Source organism: Sceloporus undulatus, chromosome 4, assembly GCF_019175285.1.
Source record: "Sceloporus undulatus isolate JIND9_A2432 ecotype Alabama chromosome 4, SceUnd_v1.1, whole genome shotgun sequence".
NCBI classification, from domain to species: domain Eukaryota; kingdom Metazoa; phylum Chordata; class Lepidosauria; order Squamata; family Phrynosomatidae; genus Sceloporus; species Sceloporus undulatus.
Genome location: NC_056525.1, coordinates 47973798 through 47989887, shown reverse-complemented (window position 1 = coordinate 47989887; position 16090 = coordinate 47973798). Strand labels below are relative to the sequence as shown.

Sequence of the window (16090 nt, the reverse complement as noted above, 5' to 3'; positions counted from 1 at the left end):
AACAATCCAAATTTGTTAAAATATTTTTGTAAATGTTAAAATGTACATTTTAACAATCTAAATTTAGGCCATTGTTTCACCTCGATACACAAGATCTCAAAGTTAGGTCTTTCCCAGCTTTAGGAGACCATTTTCTTTATCTGACTTTCAATGTTGGTTCTTAAGAGAAGGCAATTCCTGCTTAGGACCGTGGTCTCAAACTTTGTTCCTCCAGATATCTGGACTTTTTTTGACTAAGGCAGGGTGACCGGAGGTCCTCCTTTTCCAGAACATGCCCTACATGTCCTCCATTTTGAGCATCACTAATAAGCATGAATATATATTAGTGTTTTAGCTTTTACGCTACAATGTCCTACACCAGTAGTCCACAAAGTGCCCTTTAAGAGAATTTTGGACTTCAGTTCCCAGAAGCCTCAGCACAGATTGGGGACCACTTTCCTACATTTTCCTTTAATGTCCTACATTTTGCAGTGCTTTGCCCTCTTTTGCAGTTATGACATCTGACCACCTGGGACTAAGCCTTTGGATAATGTGGGTTCAAAGCAACTGAAGGACCAAAGGGTGGGAATCACTGGTCTCAGTGGTGATTCTGTGGCACTCTGGCTACATCCATACTGCAGAAATGAATGATTCAGTTTGACACCGCTTTAACTGCTGAGGCTCAATGCTATGGAATTCTAGGAACTGCAGTTCTTTGTGTCACCAAAGAGAAGGCTAAATGTCTCACAGAACTACAATTCCCAGGATTCTATAGCTGTGAGCCATGGCAGTTAAAAGTGGTGTCAAACTGGATTATTTCTGTAGTGCAGATGCAGCCTTGGGTGCTTAGGGCAAGGTGGCAGGAAAGGAGTAATTTATTCGGTGTAAGGAATGCAAAGGTTAAGAATATCTGTTGTGAGGAGGACGTACTAAAACAAATGACAGTACAGTACTTGCCCATAGAGAAACCATACTTGATCATAGGGAATCATTGGAGAATCGTCGCTATGGGGAAGTATTCTCCAATGATTCTCTATGGGCAAATATTCCCCATGATTTTCTATGGGAAGTGTTCCTCAATGCTTTCCTATGGGAAGTATGCTCCAGTGCAAGTACTGTACAGTCATTTGTTTAGACGCGGGGAGCGCAAGGGAAGGGAGGGGGGAAGTCCCTCCCGCTCGCTCGCTCGCTCGCGCATGCGCTCACAGAAGACCAGGCTACAGTTGAATTCGGTTGAGAGCCTGAAAGTCCGTTAAACGGCCGCCCGGCAAGCTCGCGCCCTTTTGCGCACGGCACGCAACCGGCCTCTTTTCCCGCCCTTTTCCCCCTCTTCTCGAGGCCGTCGCGCGCCTCAAGTAATAATAATCATAACACAGAGAGAAAGCGCGCTTGGGGACAGGTCTCTTCCCTTAAGTTTCTCAGCATATCTTTTGTTAACATATATTACAGTGCTCTTTGGAGCTTTCCTCTGAGTCCTTTGAAGAGGCTTTTGTAACCGTTTTTCCCCGTCTCTCATGGAAAAGTGGCGCTGAGCTGACACAGTTCACTCAGTAACACACGAAGTATGCAGTCTAGCCGTTAAAAGGCTCACTGCTTCGTCCACACTGGTGAAATAACCTGGTTTGGCCCCGCTTTAAGTCTTTTCTGGCTCAAGGCTATGGAATTCTGGGAGCTGGAGTTTGTTGTCTGGGCCCCACAACAAACTCCAACTCCCAGTATTCCATAGTCTTGAGCCAGAAAAGACTTAAAGCGGGGCCAAACCAGGTTATTTCTCCAGTGTGGATTGCTCTTGGGCTGTTTCTGACACTCAACAAAATACGAACTAGGCAGTCTGGTTTATTAATGGTGTGGTGATTTGAGCATGACTCTGGAGGGGCCAGGGTTCGAATCCCTGCTTGGCTGAGCCACACTCTCTCAGCCTCAGAGGATGAGAATGGCGTAATCTCTGAGGAAACTTGCCAAGAAAACCCTGTTAGTCGTAAACGACTCGAAGGCACACAACAACAACGCTAAAAAGGCTCATTGAGAGCGCTCTTGTGCTGTGTGAACACTGTTGTGTGGCAAGAATAACTGAAACATGTCAGCCAGCTGCTGAGGTTTTATTGTTTTGTGTCTTCATTCATGGCGACCCCAAGCCTATCACAGGTTTTTTTCTTGGCAACTCTCCTCAGAGGGGATTTGCCATCATTGCCATCCTCTGAGGCTCAGACAGACTTGCCCAAGGTCACCCAGTGAGTTTTGTGGCTGAGCCAGGATTTGAACCCTGGTCTCTCAGAGTCCTTGTCCAGCACTCAAACCACCACTACAGCACACTGGCTCTCTTGCTGAGGTTTAGACGAGTGAATTAATAATAGGAAATGCAAGGCAGTGTCAGCTGTGGAAAAACTAGTCCATACTTTCATATTTAAACATGTACATTGTCTATCGTTGGGATCCGGATATAAAAAGTACATTTTATAAATTGGTTCTTGCCTTCATCAATAATGTTCACATATTTTTTTTTCAATGGAATTGCACTGTTCCTTCTAATTTCTGCCTTGAGAAGCCCCTCTGTCTGGAAACACTCTTAAGGTCTTTTAATCTAAAACAATGTGTGAACATTATTGATGAAGGCAAGAACGAACTCATAAAATGTACTTTTTACATCCCGATCACAACGATAGACAGCGTACACATTTAAATATGAAGGTATGGACTGGGTTTTCCAAACATGAGACGGCTTTGTATTTCCCATTATTAATTTGCTTGTCTAAACCTCAGCAAGAGAGCTTTTTAAAATGTATTATGCACAATAAGGAAAAGGTTGAAGAAGTTATGGGAAAACAAGGGCATGTTATGGAGGACAACCTTATTTGAAGCCAGTTTAAAATTCAGCGAATAAGTAGGGCAATGGTGTGATAAAATTCCCCTCTGAAATCAGTTGGATAGTGAAAACAACTGATTTTTATTTGTTTATATACTTCGTGCCATGCTTGTACATGGTGATTTAGGGTCCCTGACCTGTGAGTTTTACAGTCTAGATAACAATATAAGGAAGAAAACAGACAGTGAAGACTAAGGTGATCAGATGAGAACATATACACTTCTTTCATTTACACCTGCTTGAAGCACAATCCTGTTTATATAGACCCAGAAATTGATCCAAATTGTTGGATTGCAGCTTCGCTCACATTAAATGGAGTGCTGCAATCAATGGGCTCTCAATCTCACTGCTATTGCCTTACAGCCTTTGTGTAACAGGTCTCTTCCACTGCATTTCCACATCTTAGGCAGTTGTGTAATGTGGGTGGCTTCTCCTCTCCCCCTTAAAGAAATTGCAGTTGCCAACATTTTCCCAAAGCCATTTGTACATTCGCACAGCAGCTGGCTTTATGAGGTGGTTGGCAGCCATGGTTGCTTAGAATCATAGAATTTGAGTTGGAAGAGACCCCAAGGGCCATCCAGTCCAACCCCATTCTGCCATGCGGGAACTCTCAATCAAAGCGCCCCTAAGAGATAGCCATCCAGCCTCTATTTAAAGACCTCCAAAGGAGGAGGCTCCACCACACTCTGAGGAAGTGCATTCTACTGTCAAGCCTCTTACTGTCAGGAAATTTTTCCTAATGATTAGGTGGAATCTCTTTACCTGTAGCTTGCATGCATTGCTGTGGCTCCTGTTCTCTGGAGCAGCAGAAAACAAGCTTGCTCCCTCCACAATATGACACCCCTTCAAATATTTAAACAGTGTTATCATATCACCTCTTAACCTTCTTCTTCTTCTGTATGAAAATGTTCCCTCTGTTTGACAAGGCAGTAACTTGATTAAGAGGGAAACTTCTGGCATCATTTGTTTTTCTTTTCATTATTGCTTCCTGTTGGGAATAAATTTGGTTTGAAATCTGCAGGAAATTGAGAGTCAGAAAGACAAGATTTGTGAGCCGGGAGAGAAAAAAGCAGTTCATGTGGGCAATGACCAGTTTTATATTACCTCTTAACCTTCTCCAGTCTAAACATGCCCAGCTCCCTAAGTCACTCCTTATATAGGGCATGGTTTCGAGACCTTTCACCATTTTGGTTGCCCTCCTCTTTTCTCCTTTCCTCCTGGAAGGCAGCATTTGGCAGCATGGAAAACAGATCATGCAAATATGATCGCCAAAGCACTCTCTGTGGAAAAAGTGTGATAGGAAATGATGCCAAACTGAGAGTAAGCTTTCACTCTTAAACTAGTGTGGTGGGAGAACAGGCTGGTATGATATACTCCTTAATTTACAATGGGGCATGGCTGCACCTTTAACCATCCACCAGAAGCATTTTCTTTTGATAATACTGTACAAGTAGGCAACAATGTAGCCAGTCATCTGTCATCTCCAAGTACAATCAGAGATTTTTTTATACCAGCTCCCCAGTTTGGATAATTTTAAACATATATAAATTGCAAGAATAGGAACAACATCTGAGACTTTAAAACAGACTAGATGCAAACAGCCTTCAACCTGACAGCTCCACCAGATGTTTTGGACCACAGCTCCTATCATTTCTAGCTAGCACAAACTATACTGACTGGGGATGATGGGAGATATAGTCCAGGACATATCCTGCTCTGCCACAAAAACTTCCTTTCAGAATACAAACATGTGGAAGTATTTTCTTCTAACAAAACTCAGAAGCTAACTCCTAGCCACTTTCTCTTCCTCTCAATCCATTTTTTCTATTCAATTAAAAACAACAACAATGTAGCCAGTAAATCAGAGGGCTGTTGCTACTGTTGCTGTCTACTGTCTAAACAGCCAAGCTTTTTATATAAAGCGAAACAAAACCATGACAGGAATAATGCTTGAGGCTCCTTAAACATGGCAGCATTTCTGAGGCAATGATAATGATAATACATTTTCTTTCTTTCTTGTCTTGGCTCAAGGCAGGGTGCATCATGTTAAAATACAAAACACAATTAAAAACACATAAACCCGCAGTTAAAATACAATACTATAAAATCATTAAAATATAGTCACAAGAGTTCATATACAGATTAAAAAGTCATGATTTAAAACTGACTGGATGGGCCTGCCGGAAGAGATACGTCTTTAAATGCTGTCATCTTTTTCCAGATTTCATATCTCTACTGGCAGGTTATTCCAAAGCAGATGAAAAAGTCCTCTGGGAAACCATTTCCAGTCTAATCCTGGCTGGTTGGAGTAAACATTTCCCTGAGGAGCTGAATGTACAGGATGGATTGTAAAGGAGAAGGCAACACTTTAGGTAACCTGGACCCAAATCATGGGTATTGCTATTAATATTACCATTAAAGGTGTGTTTCCAAATATTTGAAGTACACCTGCCCACCCAGACTGTAGCCTCAAGACTATATTACATGTTTCTGAGGAAGAGGGTCGTGTGTTCAAAAAAGCTCACACTATAATAAATCTATTAATTTAAAAAGTTCCACCTTATTTGATTCATTTTTCTACATTAGATGCCTCTTTGAAAATGGCTCCTTTTTGTTATTCTGCTTACCTTAGGCGATTCAATTTTCTCGTCACTTTCATATTTGATGCATGGTGATACTAACACTATCATATGTTATAGGGCTACTTTAAGGACTATTGAGATAAGTAATTACATTAGTCTGAAGAATCTGAAAAGACCCAGTACAATACAGTATTTGCATATTGCATGTTTAATCAAGGATACAATGTTTCCACTGTTATTGAAATGTTGATTCTTCTGGGGTTTTTTTAGATTGAGAAGATGGAACAGGATAAATTGTTCAAATTTAAATTGTTTGTACCACCAAAACTGAATAATGCCCAGGTATCTGCAGTCAAACCACAAACGCATACACGAGATGAAGAATTCTATCAGGTAAAGGAAAAACGTTTTTAAAAATGTAGCTAATCTTTAATTGTTTATTCAAAACACAGCTTCATATAGCTTTCAGTCTGAAATAAAAACTTATTTTATATCCAAATTATAATCTGAGTTACATGAATGCTGGATCTGATTTAGTAGCTTCTATTTTTTGTTGTTGTTCCTAGTTCTCTCTGTGTTCAATAGCTTAGAGTGTCTGTCACTGTTTCATATCTAGTGTTTCTCCATTTATTTCAGTGGAAGAGTATCACTCAATATGCTGAGGACACTAGCTTTTGTTCTTACGTTTAAGCCCCTAGACAGTTTAAGGCCCCAGTGTCTGCAGAAGCACCTTCTTCAATATTAACATCACCATGCATTAAGATCTTCAAAAGAAGTACAGTAATTTTTTTGGTGTGCTTTCCATTAGTGAAGCACATTTTTCATCTGCAAAAGAGAGGGCTTTTTCTTTGAGGGCATCCTGACTTTAGAATTCCCTTCCACAGAATGTTCCTTTTCTTTGGCTCCAAGTTAAAATCTCTCTTCATAGATTTAACAAATATTAAAAAATATTATTTAATATTAAAATATTTAAAATAACATTGTTTCAGATATAAGTTTATATGTCATAATCTTTGTTGACAGTCCCAAATCTCAGTTTTGCTGTTTATGTTTGTGTTTACTGTAGTTATAAACTAATTGATTTACTGACTTTTTAATTTTTATGTGCAAATAGTACTTAAAATCATATTTCATCCAATCTGTCATCTGAAAAGGAGTCTGGGCGTTTGAAACTGTTAGTTCAACTGAAAGACACTACCTAAAACTCAGTAGTTACATGCATTGGTTTTTGTACTGTCAGGCATGCTGAGCATACCAAAGGTCCTCATTTTGTACCTACATTTTAAGAGGATTTCCTGATGTAGCTGCTTTTATCAAGCCACAACTGGTACATTCAGTGCTGGCACGGAGACTAAGTAAAATAGGATTACATTCAGAGAAAGGAGGCATGAAAATTGGAAGAAGGAACATCAACAATTTAAGATATGCAGATGACACCATACTATTAGCAAAAAAATGGTAAAGACTTGGAACAGATACTGAAGAAAATCAAGGAAAGCCTGAAGCAGATGGGCCAAAAGGAGCAGTTTCTGTGGAGGCCCAAAGCCAGTAAAAAAAAAGAGAGGTGAAAAGCCACTCCTAGCTGTTAACCTGTTTGGGTCAGCAGCACTGGCTGACTTTCGGATCGTGGCATCTGGTTGTCGTGGTCCTGTGTGGATCGGGGCTTGGTTGTGGGTGGAGCAAGCAGAGGCCACTCCTTCATGCCTATCGGTTTCGCTCCAACAAGGCTCAGGATTTGGCCCTATCGACTACAGCAGAAGACAGTCCAAAGCCAGTTTTACAGTTGAACATTAAGAAAACAAAATAATGATCAAATTGTACAATTGATCAAGAACAGAGAAGGCTAAATGTCTTACAAAAACTACAGTTCCCAGAAATTCCTAGCATTGAGCCAGGGCAGTTAAAGCAATTTTAAACTGTATTATTTCTGCAGTGTGTATTGAACCTGAGAAAAAAACTAGACAAAATTCTGAAATGTGAAGATATGTACTGTAATTGAATACTAAAATTAGGATTGTGTGTGCCATGGTATTTCCTATTTCTATTTCCCATATCCCATATGGTTGTAAAAGCTGGGCAGTAAAGAAGGCTGATAGAATGAAAATCAACTCATTTGAAACGTGGTACTGGAGAAGAGTTCTACAGATACCACTGACTGCTAAAGACAGATAAATGGGTTCTAGAGCACACCAAGCCTGAACTCTCCCTAGAGGTCAAGATGAGTAAACTGAGGATGTTGTACTTTCACCATACCATGAGAAAACATGACTCACTAGAAAAGACAATAATGGTAGAAGGCAGTAGGAAAAGAGGAAGACAATATTCCAGAGACTGCAAGATGATAAAGTGACTTATAGGTCTCTTGTTCATAAGTCAAAGTCGACATGATGGCAGTTAACAGTCTTCAACCTACTATTCTTGCTTGAATTTGTTTTTACATAACAACAACAATGCCCATTGTGGGCTCCTGTGGGCAGAATAACCACGTGCAGATATTTGAAATACACAGTAAGTCCAAATAATTTCACCATTGTACATTTCTGACTAATATGTTGGAAATTTATGTATGAATGTACATTCACATTACAATTTGTTCATATTTTTATATCATTGTTTAATTCCTCTCCCAGAATTTTAACAAGAACACGAAAGATGATTATAACTTGCCATTTGGGATGAATAGTGCTTCAAAACATATAGATGCCACAGGTAGGAATAAAACAATGAATTACAATAAATGGTTAAAAGTCACTGTTCAGGACTTCTGCAGGATTTTAAATTGAATTGCTATTTTTTTAAAAAAGGCATCTTCTACTGTCTATTTGATAAATAAGAATCCAATATATTATTTGTGATGTATAATACTTGAATGTATATGTGCATAGCAATAAAACATTATAAACATAATAATACTGTTATTCGCTTTTTTGTGTTATAATGCATGCTTCCTTATTAGTTATATATTAGTTTAATATTTTTATATTGAAATAAGCAACTTGAAATGTTGTTTTCCAGGACCAGTTTCACAGAAAATAAAACTTGTGCCTGAGATTGATCAAGAGGTCAGTTACATATATAGCTCATCTAACATATCCCAGTAATTTATTATTAGCATTATATGAATATATTTAAGTTACACTAGATTCACCTCTAATTTTTTCATTCTGACAGTTTTTCAAAGCATTAAGAAAATTTTTCCTAGTCCTGCTATCAGGTTCTGGGAGAAGTTTGTCAATTGTCCTAAAAACTAAGGTCCAAAACACACTTCAGAAATAGTCTAGTTTGAGACTGCTTTAACTGCCCTGGCTCAATGCTGGGGAACACTGGGAAGTGTAGTGTTTGTGAGATATTTAGCCTTCTCTGTTAGAGAGCTCTGATGCCCCAAGAAACTACAATTCCCAGGATTCCCTAGCACTGAGCCAGAACAGTTGAATCCGTCTCAAACTGGATTATTTCTGCAGTGTGTTTTGGACTTTAGTTTCCAAAGTCAAAAAAGATAGGGTGAGTTTTTGGTGGTATGATGGTAATACAGTCAAGTTCAAAAAAATTAACAAGAATTAAGGAACCATTGTCACAATCTGAGGCTCAGTGTCTCAAATGGGCAAATGGACATGGCTGCTTTGCCTAAGCTGTATTCCAAGCTCAGGTGTAGGGATTCCAGCATTGTCCGCCTGGGAGAAAAGAGTTTGACTTGAAGAGAATGTTTGCTTTGGAGGAGGCCCCTACCCTGAAGAATCATTTCTTGCATGTTTCTTCAGGTAGATTCATACCTACCTCATGTCTTCAAGCATTTCCAAACCCGATGGCTAATAGTACGCCCAGTTTCTTCATCAGATTCTGATATTGTGCTGCTTTTGTCTGGGGTGAAGAGTTTTATATTCCTGAGAATTCTAGGTCTGCAAGAGCAATGTTTGGAAAGGGTGAGGGAGGGCTCAAACTCATTCTCTCAATAAATACATTCCTCCAAGAGCATGAATATTGGTAATCAGCTAAGGAAAATAATTATTAACCTTACTCAACTAGGGATGGCTTTATCAGGTTATTATTGTCATTCTTTTTAAAAGTAACTTTTGCAGTTGTGCTTTTTTCTGCCATGTGTGAAAGTTTTCTTTCAATTGATATATTTTATAACCTCATTAGGCTTGCCATTATTATTATTATTATTATTATTATTATTATTATATTTCATTGTTTCCCCACTTTTTGCCTAAAATTGGGACTCAAAGTGGGTTACAATCTAAAAACAGAGAACAATTAAAAAGTAACAATTAAAATAGAATTAAACTATTACAATATTAAAACAGATCATTTGTTTAAAAACAGAATAGAATTAAAAAAGACAAAGCACTTTAAAACCATACACTTTAAAATAATACAACATCCATTGACATTTCAATACATATTCTTTGTATATTTCATACTCTCCTTGGTATACAAGAGGTGTGCAAAGTGCAGTCTGTGTGCCACATGCAATTCACTTTTGTTTGCATTTTCCCACAAAATACTCTCTAATGTCCTCTATCAGTTGTGGAGGGCATTTCCACCACCTTTGGAAGACCCCTGTGACTCCCATGGGACAAACAAAATTTGTACAAAAAAATTGCAACATTTTCCAAAAAACCCACTAGGAGTTGTGGGAAATATTTCCCTCACATTTTAGTCCCACCCAGGGCCCATGTAGGCTCAAGAGAGGCAATTTTTGAAACAGGAAATGGCTTGAACTTTCTGTGTTTTTTTCTTTTAAAAGACCTCACCTAGGAAGGCCCCAAAACATAGGGGAAATGCCCCCTTGTCCTGTAGAAGCCATTTGGAGCAAAAATGACTGTTGGATTTTTGTGTATGCAAAAGTTGGTCTGGCAGGAGGGTATGACCCTCCAAGGTCTCCTTGGGGGCTGATGTGGCCCCCTTGTATTCCACAGATACGGGGCCATTTTACCTCCCTGTCCGGTGGGCCACACCAGCAAGTTTTCTACACACCTGAAGTGATGTGATGTCACTCTGGCCATCATTTTTGTGAATTCTCTGCCTATTTTTTCCATCTTTGTGTGTGTGTCTGTGTTTTGGGAGGATTTGGGGGGCTTTGAAGGGCTAGGGGAAGGAAAAACGTATTTTTAGACAGTTCAAGTGCAACTTTATTATGGTCTAGACCAGCACAGTATTTTAGGCAGATTTGGTTTGTTTGGGGACAAAAAATTGTCTGAAAATCCCCCCCCCTCAATTTCTTTTTTATTTTTTTTGTGTGGGGCTGGGGGTTCATGAAAGCTTCTGGGGGTGTCCCAAGGGCCCCTTCTAAGGTTTTCCAGTGGCTGCATGTAGCTTGTGGGCTGCAGTTTGCCCATGCCTGACATTAGATAAAAACTTAGGTGCGTTACAGATGGGCCCATGAGGTGCCATCATTGCGCCGTCATTATGCGCGAAGGGCGGTGCTTCCTGACGCACCTTGACCCTTGTGCGTAATGACTATGTCAAAATAGCGGCGGCCGTTCCACACGGCCACTGCCATTTTGACATAGCAGATGCTCTGCGTCCGCACGTTGTGCGGCAGAAGTGATGTCGCGAGTGCGTGACTAGCGCCTCGCGGCATCTCTTCTGGGGCCGAGGAAGGAGTGCAGTTTTCGCACTCCTTCTTTGCTGCGTCCGGGAACCGTGCGGTTTGGATGCTGTGGTTCCCGGACGCAGCAACCAGCAGCTGCGTGAGACTGCCCCTTCTGGGCCGTCTGTAACGTGCCACACTTATTTACTTACTAAAAACTTTTATTAACTGAAATACTTTTTGGTGAAATAAATTGATATCTAAAAGTTAAAGCAAATAGCATTTCAGAATAAGTTATTGCAACTGCTTTATTAGAACATGGAGACAGTAAATGAGCTTTATTCAAGACTTTACAAAGAAGCTGAAAAGATAAAGAGATGGAAAATCACTGTAGAATATGAACTCAAGGAAAAGGAAAGAAAATTTCAAGAAAACAGAAAGATTATAGAAGCCTTACACAAAGCCATCCAGGAGTTACAGGTAAGTATTTATGACATTTTGAAATGTATATTTTTTAAAATACCTGAAACTTAAGTCTTTATTTTTGTATCATCCTTTCTAATTTGGCAGTGATGCCTGTAAATAAGGGGCTCAGTAGAGCCTACTGAATCATTTCTTTGTTGTATTAGTCATGACTGAGAATACGATATGCTCTTTGTTAATTCCCCTCGAGCCTTCACACTCATTTGGGATCAGGTTTTTTGAATTTGGAGTAACTTGCACTTAAGTGAAACGAGGGCCAGGGTGAGAGTATGAAAGATGGACACAAACCTCTAATTCCCAACAATATTCTAATTACTGCATTTTATCCATTGACGAATATGAACTGTCGGATGAAAGTGGTATAACATATGTTACTCAAAATGCCAGGGTCCCGGGAGAACAGCCACAATTAATATTCAGTTGGGGAATTTTTTTAGCTGAAATAATAGCAACTGAGAGGCTTTAGGCAACTCAAACCGGGAATCAAGTCTGTGTATACCAGTTCTGAGGAACAAAACTCCAGAGGGCAATTTCAAAAATATTTTAAATTATGAGTCAATGGACATCACCATCCACGCAGACACACTCACTCATACACGTATTCAACAACTAACAAAATGAAAGGTGGTAGCAAATAGTGACTTGCAGGGTTGCAGAGAGAGATACTGTACTGATTCCAGATGTGGAGCTCCAATCAGGGGACACTGTGAAGTGGAAATGCTCAGGAAGCTGCCTTAGGATCATGGCATGGCCAGCTATGCTGAGGAGATATAAAGATATAAATAATTTTTATCATCCAGTTCTAAAGTGCAATAAACATATGATGAAAAAATGGCATATTTGTACATTTCAGATAAATTGTTCAGCCAGAATTTTTTTTATATTTGTGTTTTATAAATTTAGTTTGAAAATGAAAAGCTAAGCCTAAAACTAGAAGACGAAATACATGAAAATAAAGATCTTTTAAAAGAGTAAGTAAACAGTAGCAGAACAATGTATATAATGTATATTTTTATAGGTAAGTGATTGCTCAAATGCTTTATGGTCCTGAAATCTGGAGGTTTGATATTAGCACTATCAAAGCCTTGGAAACCTCACAGAATAAATTGTTCTGAAAACTTTAGTATCTCCCATGTGGAACATCTACACTTCTGTGTGCACAATAAAGAATTTGGTAGGCCATCAATTAATACACAAGTGAGTAAATTGTGCTAAGTTAAGGTATTGTAACTAAATTGCTACTTCACACTCTAAATTGCTACTTTGTCAGATGAATGTCTTCCAGCATTGCATTACATGGAAATGAGCAATAATCAATTCTGGAAAACAGTTTTACAAAAGCTACTACATAATTATTGTGTTCCTGAGATGAACTCTATCTTAGGTATCGATAAGGGAGGAATCCACAAGAAGTGGGTTTCATCCAATCACTGAATTTATGAATAATGAATTTAATGAACAATGGGGTTTAGCTATCATTTTGTGTTATAGTTTTAATATTTTCTGTACCATTGGGGGCTAGAAGGTGAGAGACTTGACTTTATGCTGTAATTTCTATTATAGGAATCAGCTGCAATACCTGCTTTTACAGAATTTGTAAGACATGATGAATACCTATCAAACTAGTAATATAATTTATTTCTCCTCCAGAAACAATACTACAAGACATTTGTGTGACTTGCTCAAAGAAAAGTTTATGCAATCAGTGGAGAAGTCCAACAAATGTAAATATCTTTTAATCAGTGTTTACGTATTTCAGCATTGTTGTTGTTATTGTTTTTATAATGGCATCATTGTTATCTATTTTTGTAAGGAAAATAGAGTGTAGACAGTGTAGTGGGATCTTTATAGGATGTTTTATAACATCTCCATATACAGTATGTTGCTACTCATTTCTCCAGGAATTACTCTCCTTGTAGCCCAATAGGAAAGACTTTAAGATTTTGATTTTTAAAGTTTAAACGATAAAATGTTCTTTTGCTCCTGTCAATATAGGTAGTGGGGCATTGCTGATATTTTACACAAGCTAATTAGCTACATCTGCAGAAAGATAGGTTGCATAGCTGTAAGAGTAATTCTTTCAGTACTCATCTGCAAACTCATTCAAGTGGGTTATCCTGCACAGTGCGTTGTTCAGAACATTAAATCTAGAATGGTATAGAAGTGTTTTGACAATAACTCTGCCCATCTTCAGCAACCCTGTGTAAAGGGCTTCCTCCCAAAATCACCAGTTCCATGGGCACTGATCCAGCAATTTATAGGACCTTCAAGACATGACAAGAAGAGGATGGGCAGGGTTGTGTGAGTTCACAGGTGACCATTTGAAGAACTTCAGTTACAGGTGTGCAACCTGTCTTCCTTTTTTGTGGTCTCTGTGTCTTACATAAATGGGAGACAAGCAAATGACATAAGTAGTAGGCAAGAATTTTGTTGTAAACAAATGAAAAAATTATGGAACGTTAAGTGAAATGCATGACATCAAACATGAAACATAAGAGTAATGCCTCCCACCCATGGAGGGCAATAATGGTACAGGAGCAGTTTCAAGGGATGGAACCCGAAACATCAAAATACAACACAGAAGTCAAACTTTAAAGATACACTCAAGATGAACTGGAATGAAGTTTATCAACTCTCCCAAAAAGACTGTCCAGGAATGCTGCCAACAAACACTCACATGGCTGATAAGAGCCTGCTCGGCAAAAGGTAAACACGCTGAGCTGCCAAGAAGCAGTTCCTCCAGCAACAATGCCAAACGAAGTCTGAAGAGAGTAAGCCACAAGCCAGTCCAGAGTTCAGGATTACAGAGAGCAATACTAGCAGTCCAGTCCGAGGTCAAGCATACCAGAGAGTTGGTCAGCGAGTCCAGTCTGAAGTCAAGGATTCCAAGGCAGTCAAAGGTCTAGGAGGCAAGGAGTCAGATCCAGCAGCGTTCGCTTAATGAGAACAAATTACAAGAGAGCTCAGTGTCTGCCAGGTGTCTTATATCTAGCTCCCTTATCACAGCTGCTGATTGCCTAATGAGCATTTCTCAGCAAGTCTCTTGGCACGCCGAAGGCATGCCCTTTCTGATCTTTTCTGGCTAAAGGTAGGAACCTCAATGCTCTGCTGCTCTATGTCTCCCAAGTCTGGCACTTCTATTGGGACAAGACTGGGCTGATGAGCCCCAGGCTTAACTGGAGAAGATCCCACAGAGCTAGGGTCTGTCTCAGCCAAATCCACTGGGGCTGGAAGAGCAGAGCTGGGATCTGCCAGGGCAGGACTGGGGCCTGGCACAGCCTCAGGTTCCTCCTGCACCTGAGGAGTTGAGTTCTCCTCGTCGTCCTCCAAGTCCTCCTTGTGGCTGGCCATGACAAGGACTATCAGCATGGAAGCTTAAGCCCACTTTGCTGTGAGTTATGAAGGTTATGGGATGTGACCAGGTAGCTGCACAACAAATGTCCTGAAGTGGCACATGAGTTTGGGAGGCTGAAGATGCAGCAACAGCCTATGTGGAATAGGTTCAGATTAGAGCCTGAGGATCCTTTAAAGCCAGTGATGCAGAAGATGGATGGTTGATGTCACCCACTTTGTGAAGCACAGTCATGAAATAGGCAGTCCTTTCTTTGTTGAGGAGTAAGTAGGAGGCAAGAATTTTGTTGTAAACAAATGAAAAAATTATGGAACATTAAGTGAAATGCATGACATCAAACATGAAACATAAGAGTAATGCTTCTCACCCATAGAGGGCAGTCCTTTCTTTGTTGAGGTGTAAGAGATGAAGAATCTTTGTAAATCCCGAAAGGCCACATTCCTGTCAACACAGATGGCCAGGGCTTTCTGCATGTCAAGACAATGCCAATATCTATCAAAGTCCACATTGGGATTTGGCAGGAAAGCAGGAAGAACAATGTCCTGGTAGATATTGAAAGCGAACACCACCTTCGGTAAGAAGGTAAGGTTGGGTCTAAGGACGACTCAATTAGGATGTAAATTTGGGTACAGATGGTCCACCCAGAGAGCAGAGAGCTCACCAGCTCATCTGGTGGTCACAAGTGCAACCAGGAACAACAGCCAGAGATGGTAGGTAGCCATGGGTTCACAGGCCTTCCCACAGACTTGTCACAGGACAACCTCCAGGCTCCACCTGAGAATTGGGCCCAGGATTAGAGAGTGGAGATTCTTCTAGCCCTTCAGAAACCTCTTCATCAAGGAAGCAGGAAGATTTTCCAAGAAGTTGAAAATTCTCAGCATTTAACAAGGTAACAATGGATCAAAGACAGTGACAAACCCCTGGTCAACAGGATGAGCAGAAAGTCCAGTACATGATCTGTGTTATCCTCAGGAGAAAAGACCCTGAGAGGGTCCAAAAATCTTGGAACTTCCTGAGAGTCTGGTGGAAGGATGATAGGTGATGGCAGTCACATCTCAGACAGCAACAGGAAGTAGTAATCCTTCAGGCTCTGAGGTTGAGGGTGTCAAGATCCAGTTGCTTTGTTCTAGATCAGTACAAGGGGCTTCCTGCTCCTTGGTGAGGAGATTCAGTCTGCATGGAAGTAGACCGTAGACCACTCAAGACAGAGAAGAGGATTGAACCATGTCTGCCAAGACCACATCAGTATAATCATGATACATGTGGTCTTATCTCAGTGGAGCTTGGCAATCACTCTC

The 16090-nt window shown here is 40.1% G+C and overlaps 1 protein-coding gene across 11 annotated transcripts in view; it reads left to right on the top strand.

Annotated features, from left to right (window-relative positions):
• Window positions 1-508: 508 nt before the first annotated feature.
• SYCP1 (synaptonemal complex protein 1) overlaps window positions 509-16090 on the top strand; it is a 79281-nt gene continuing 63699 nt past the window's right edge. For 2 of the 11 annotated variants that reach the window (XM_042462065.1, XM_042462054.1), the window contains exons 1-7: window positions 2644-2667; window positions 5695-5817; window positions 8055-8133; window positions 8440-8486; window positions 11273-11437; window positions 12344-12411; window positions 13091-13164. In XM_042462065.1, the coding sequence (XP_042317999.1) occupies window positions 2662-2667; window positions 5695-5817; window positions 8055-8133; window positions 8440-8486; window positions 11273-11437; window positions 12344-12411; window positions 13091-13164 (562 nt within the window). In that variant the 5' untranslated portion in view covers window positions 2644-2661. Of the gene's footprint in view, window positions 532-843; window positions 864-903; window positions 1379-1406; window positions 1542-1721; window positions 1744-2194; window positions 2211-2643; window positions 2668-5063; window positions 5215-5694; window positions 5818-8054; window positions 8134-8439; window positions 8487-11272; window positions 11438-12343; window positions 12412-13090; window positions 13165-16090 lie in introns of those variants that run through there. The other 9 variants (XM_042462057.1, XM_042462063.1, XM_042462064.1 and 6 more) reach the window with 9 other exon arrangements.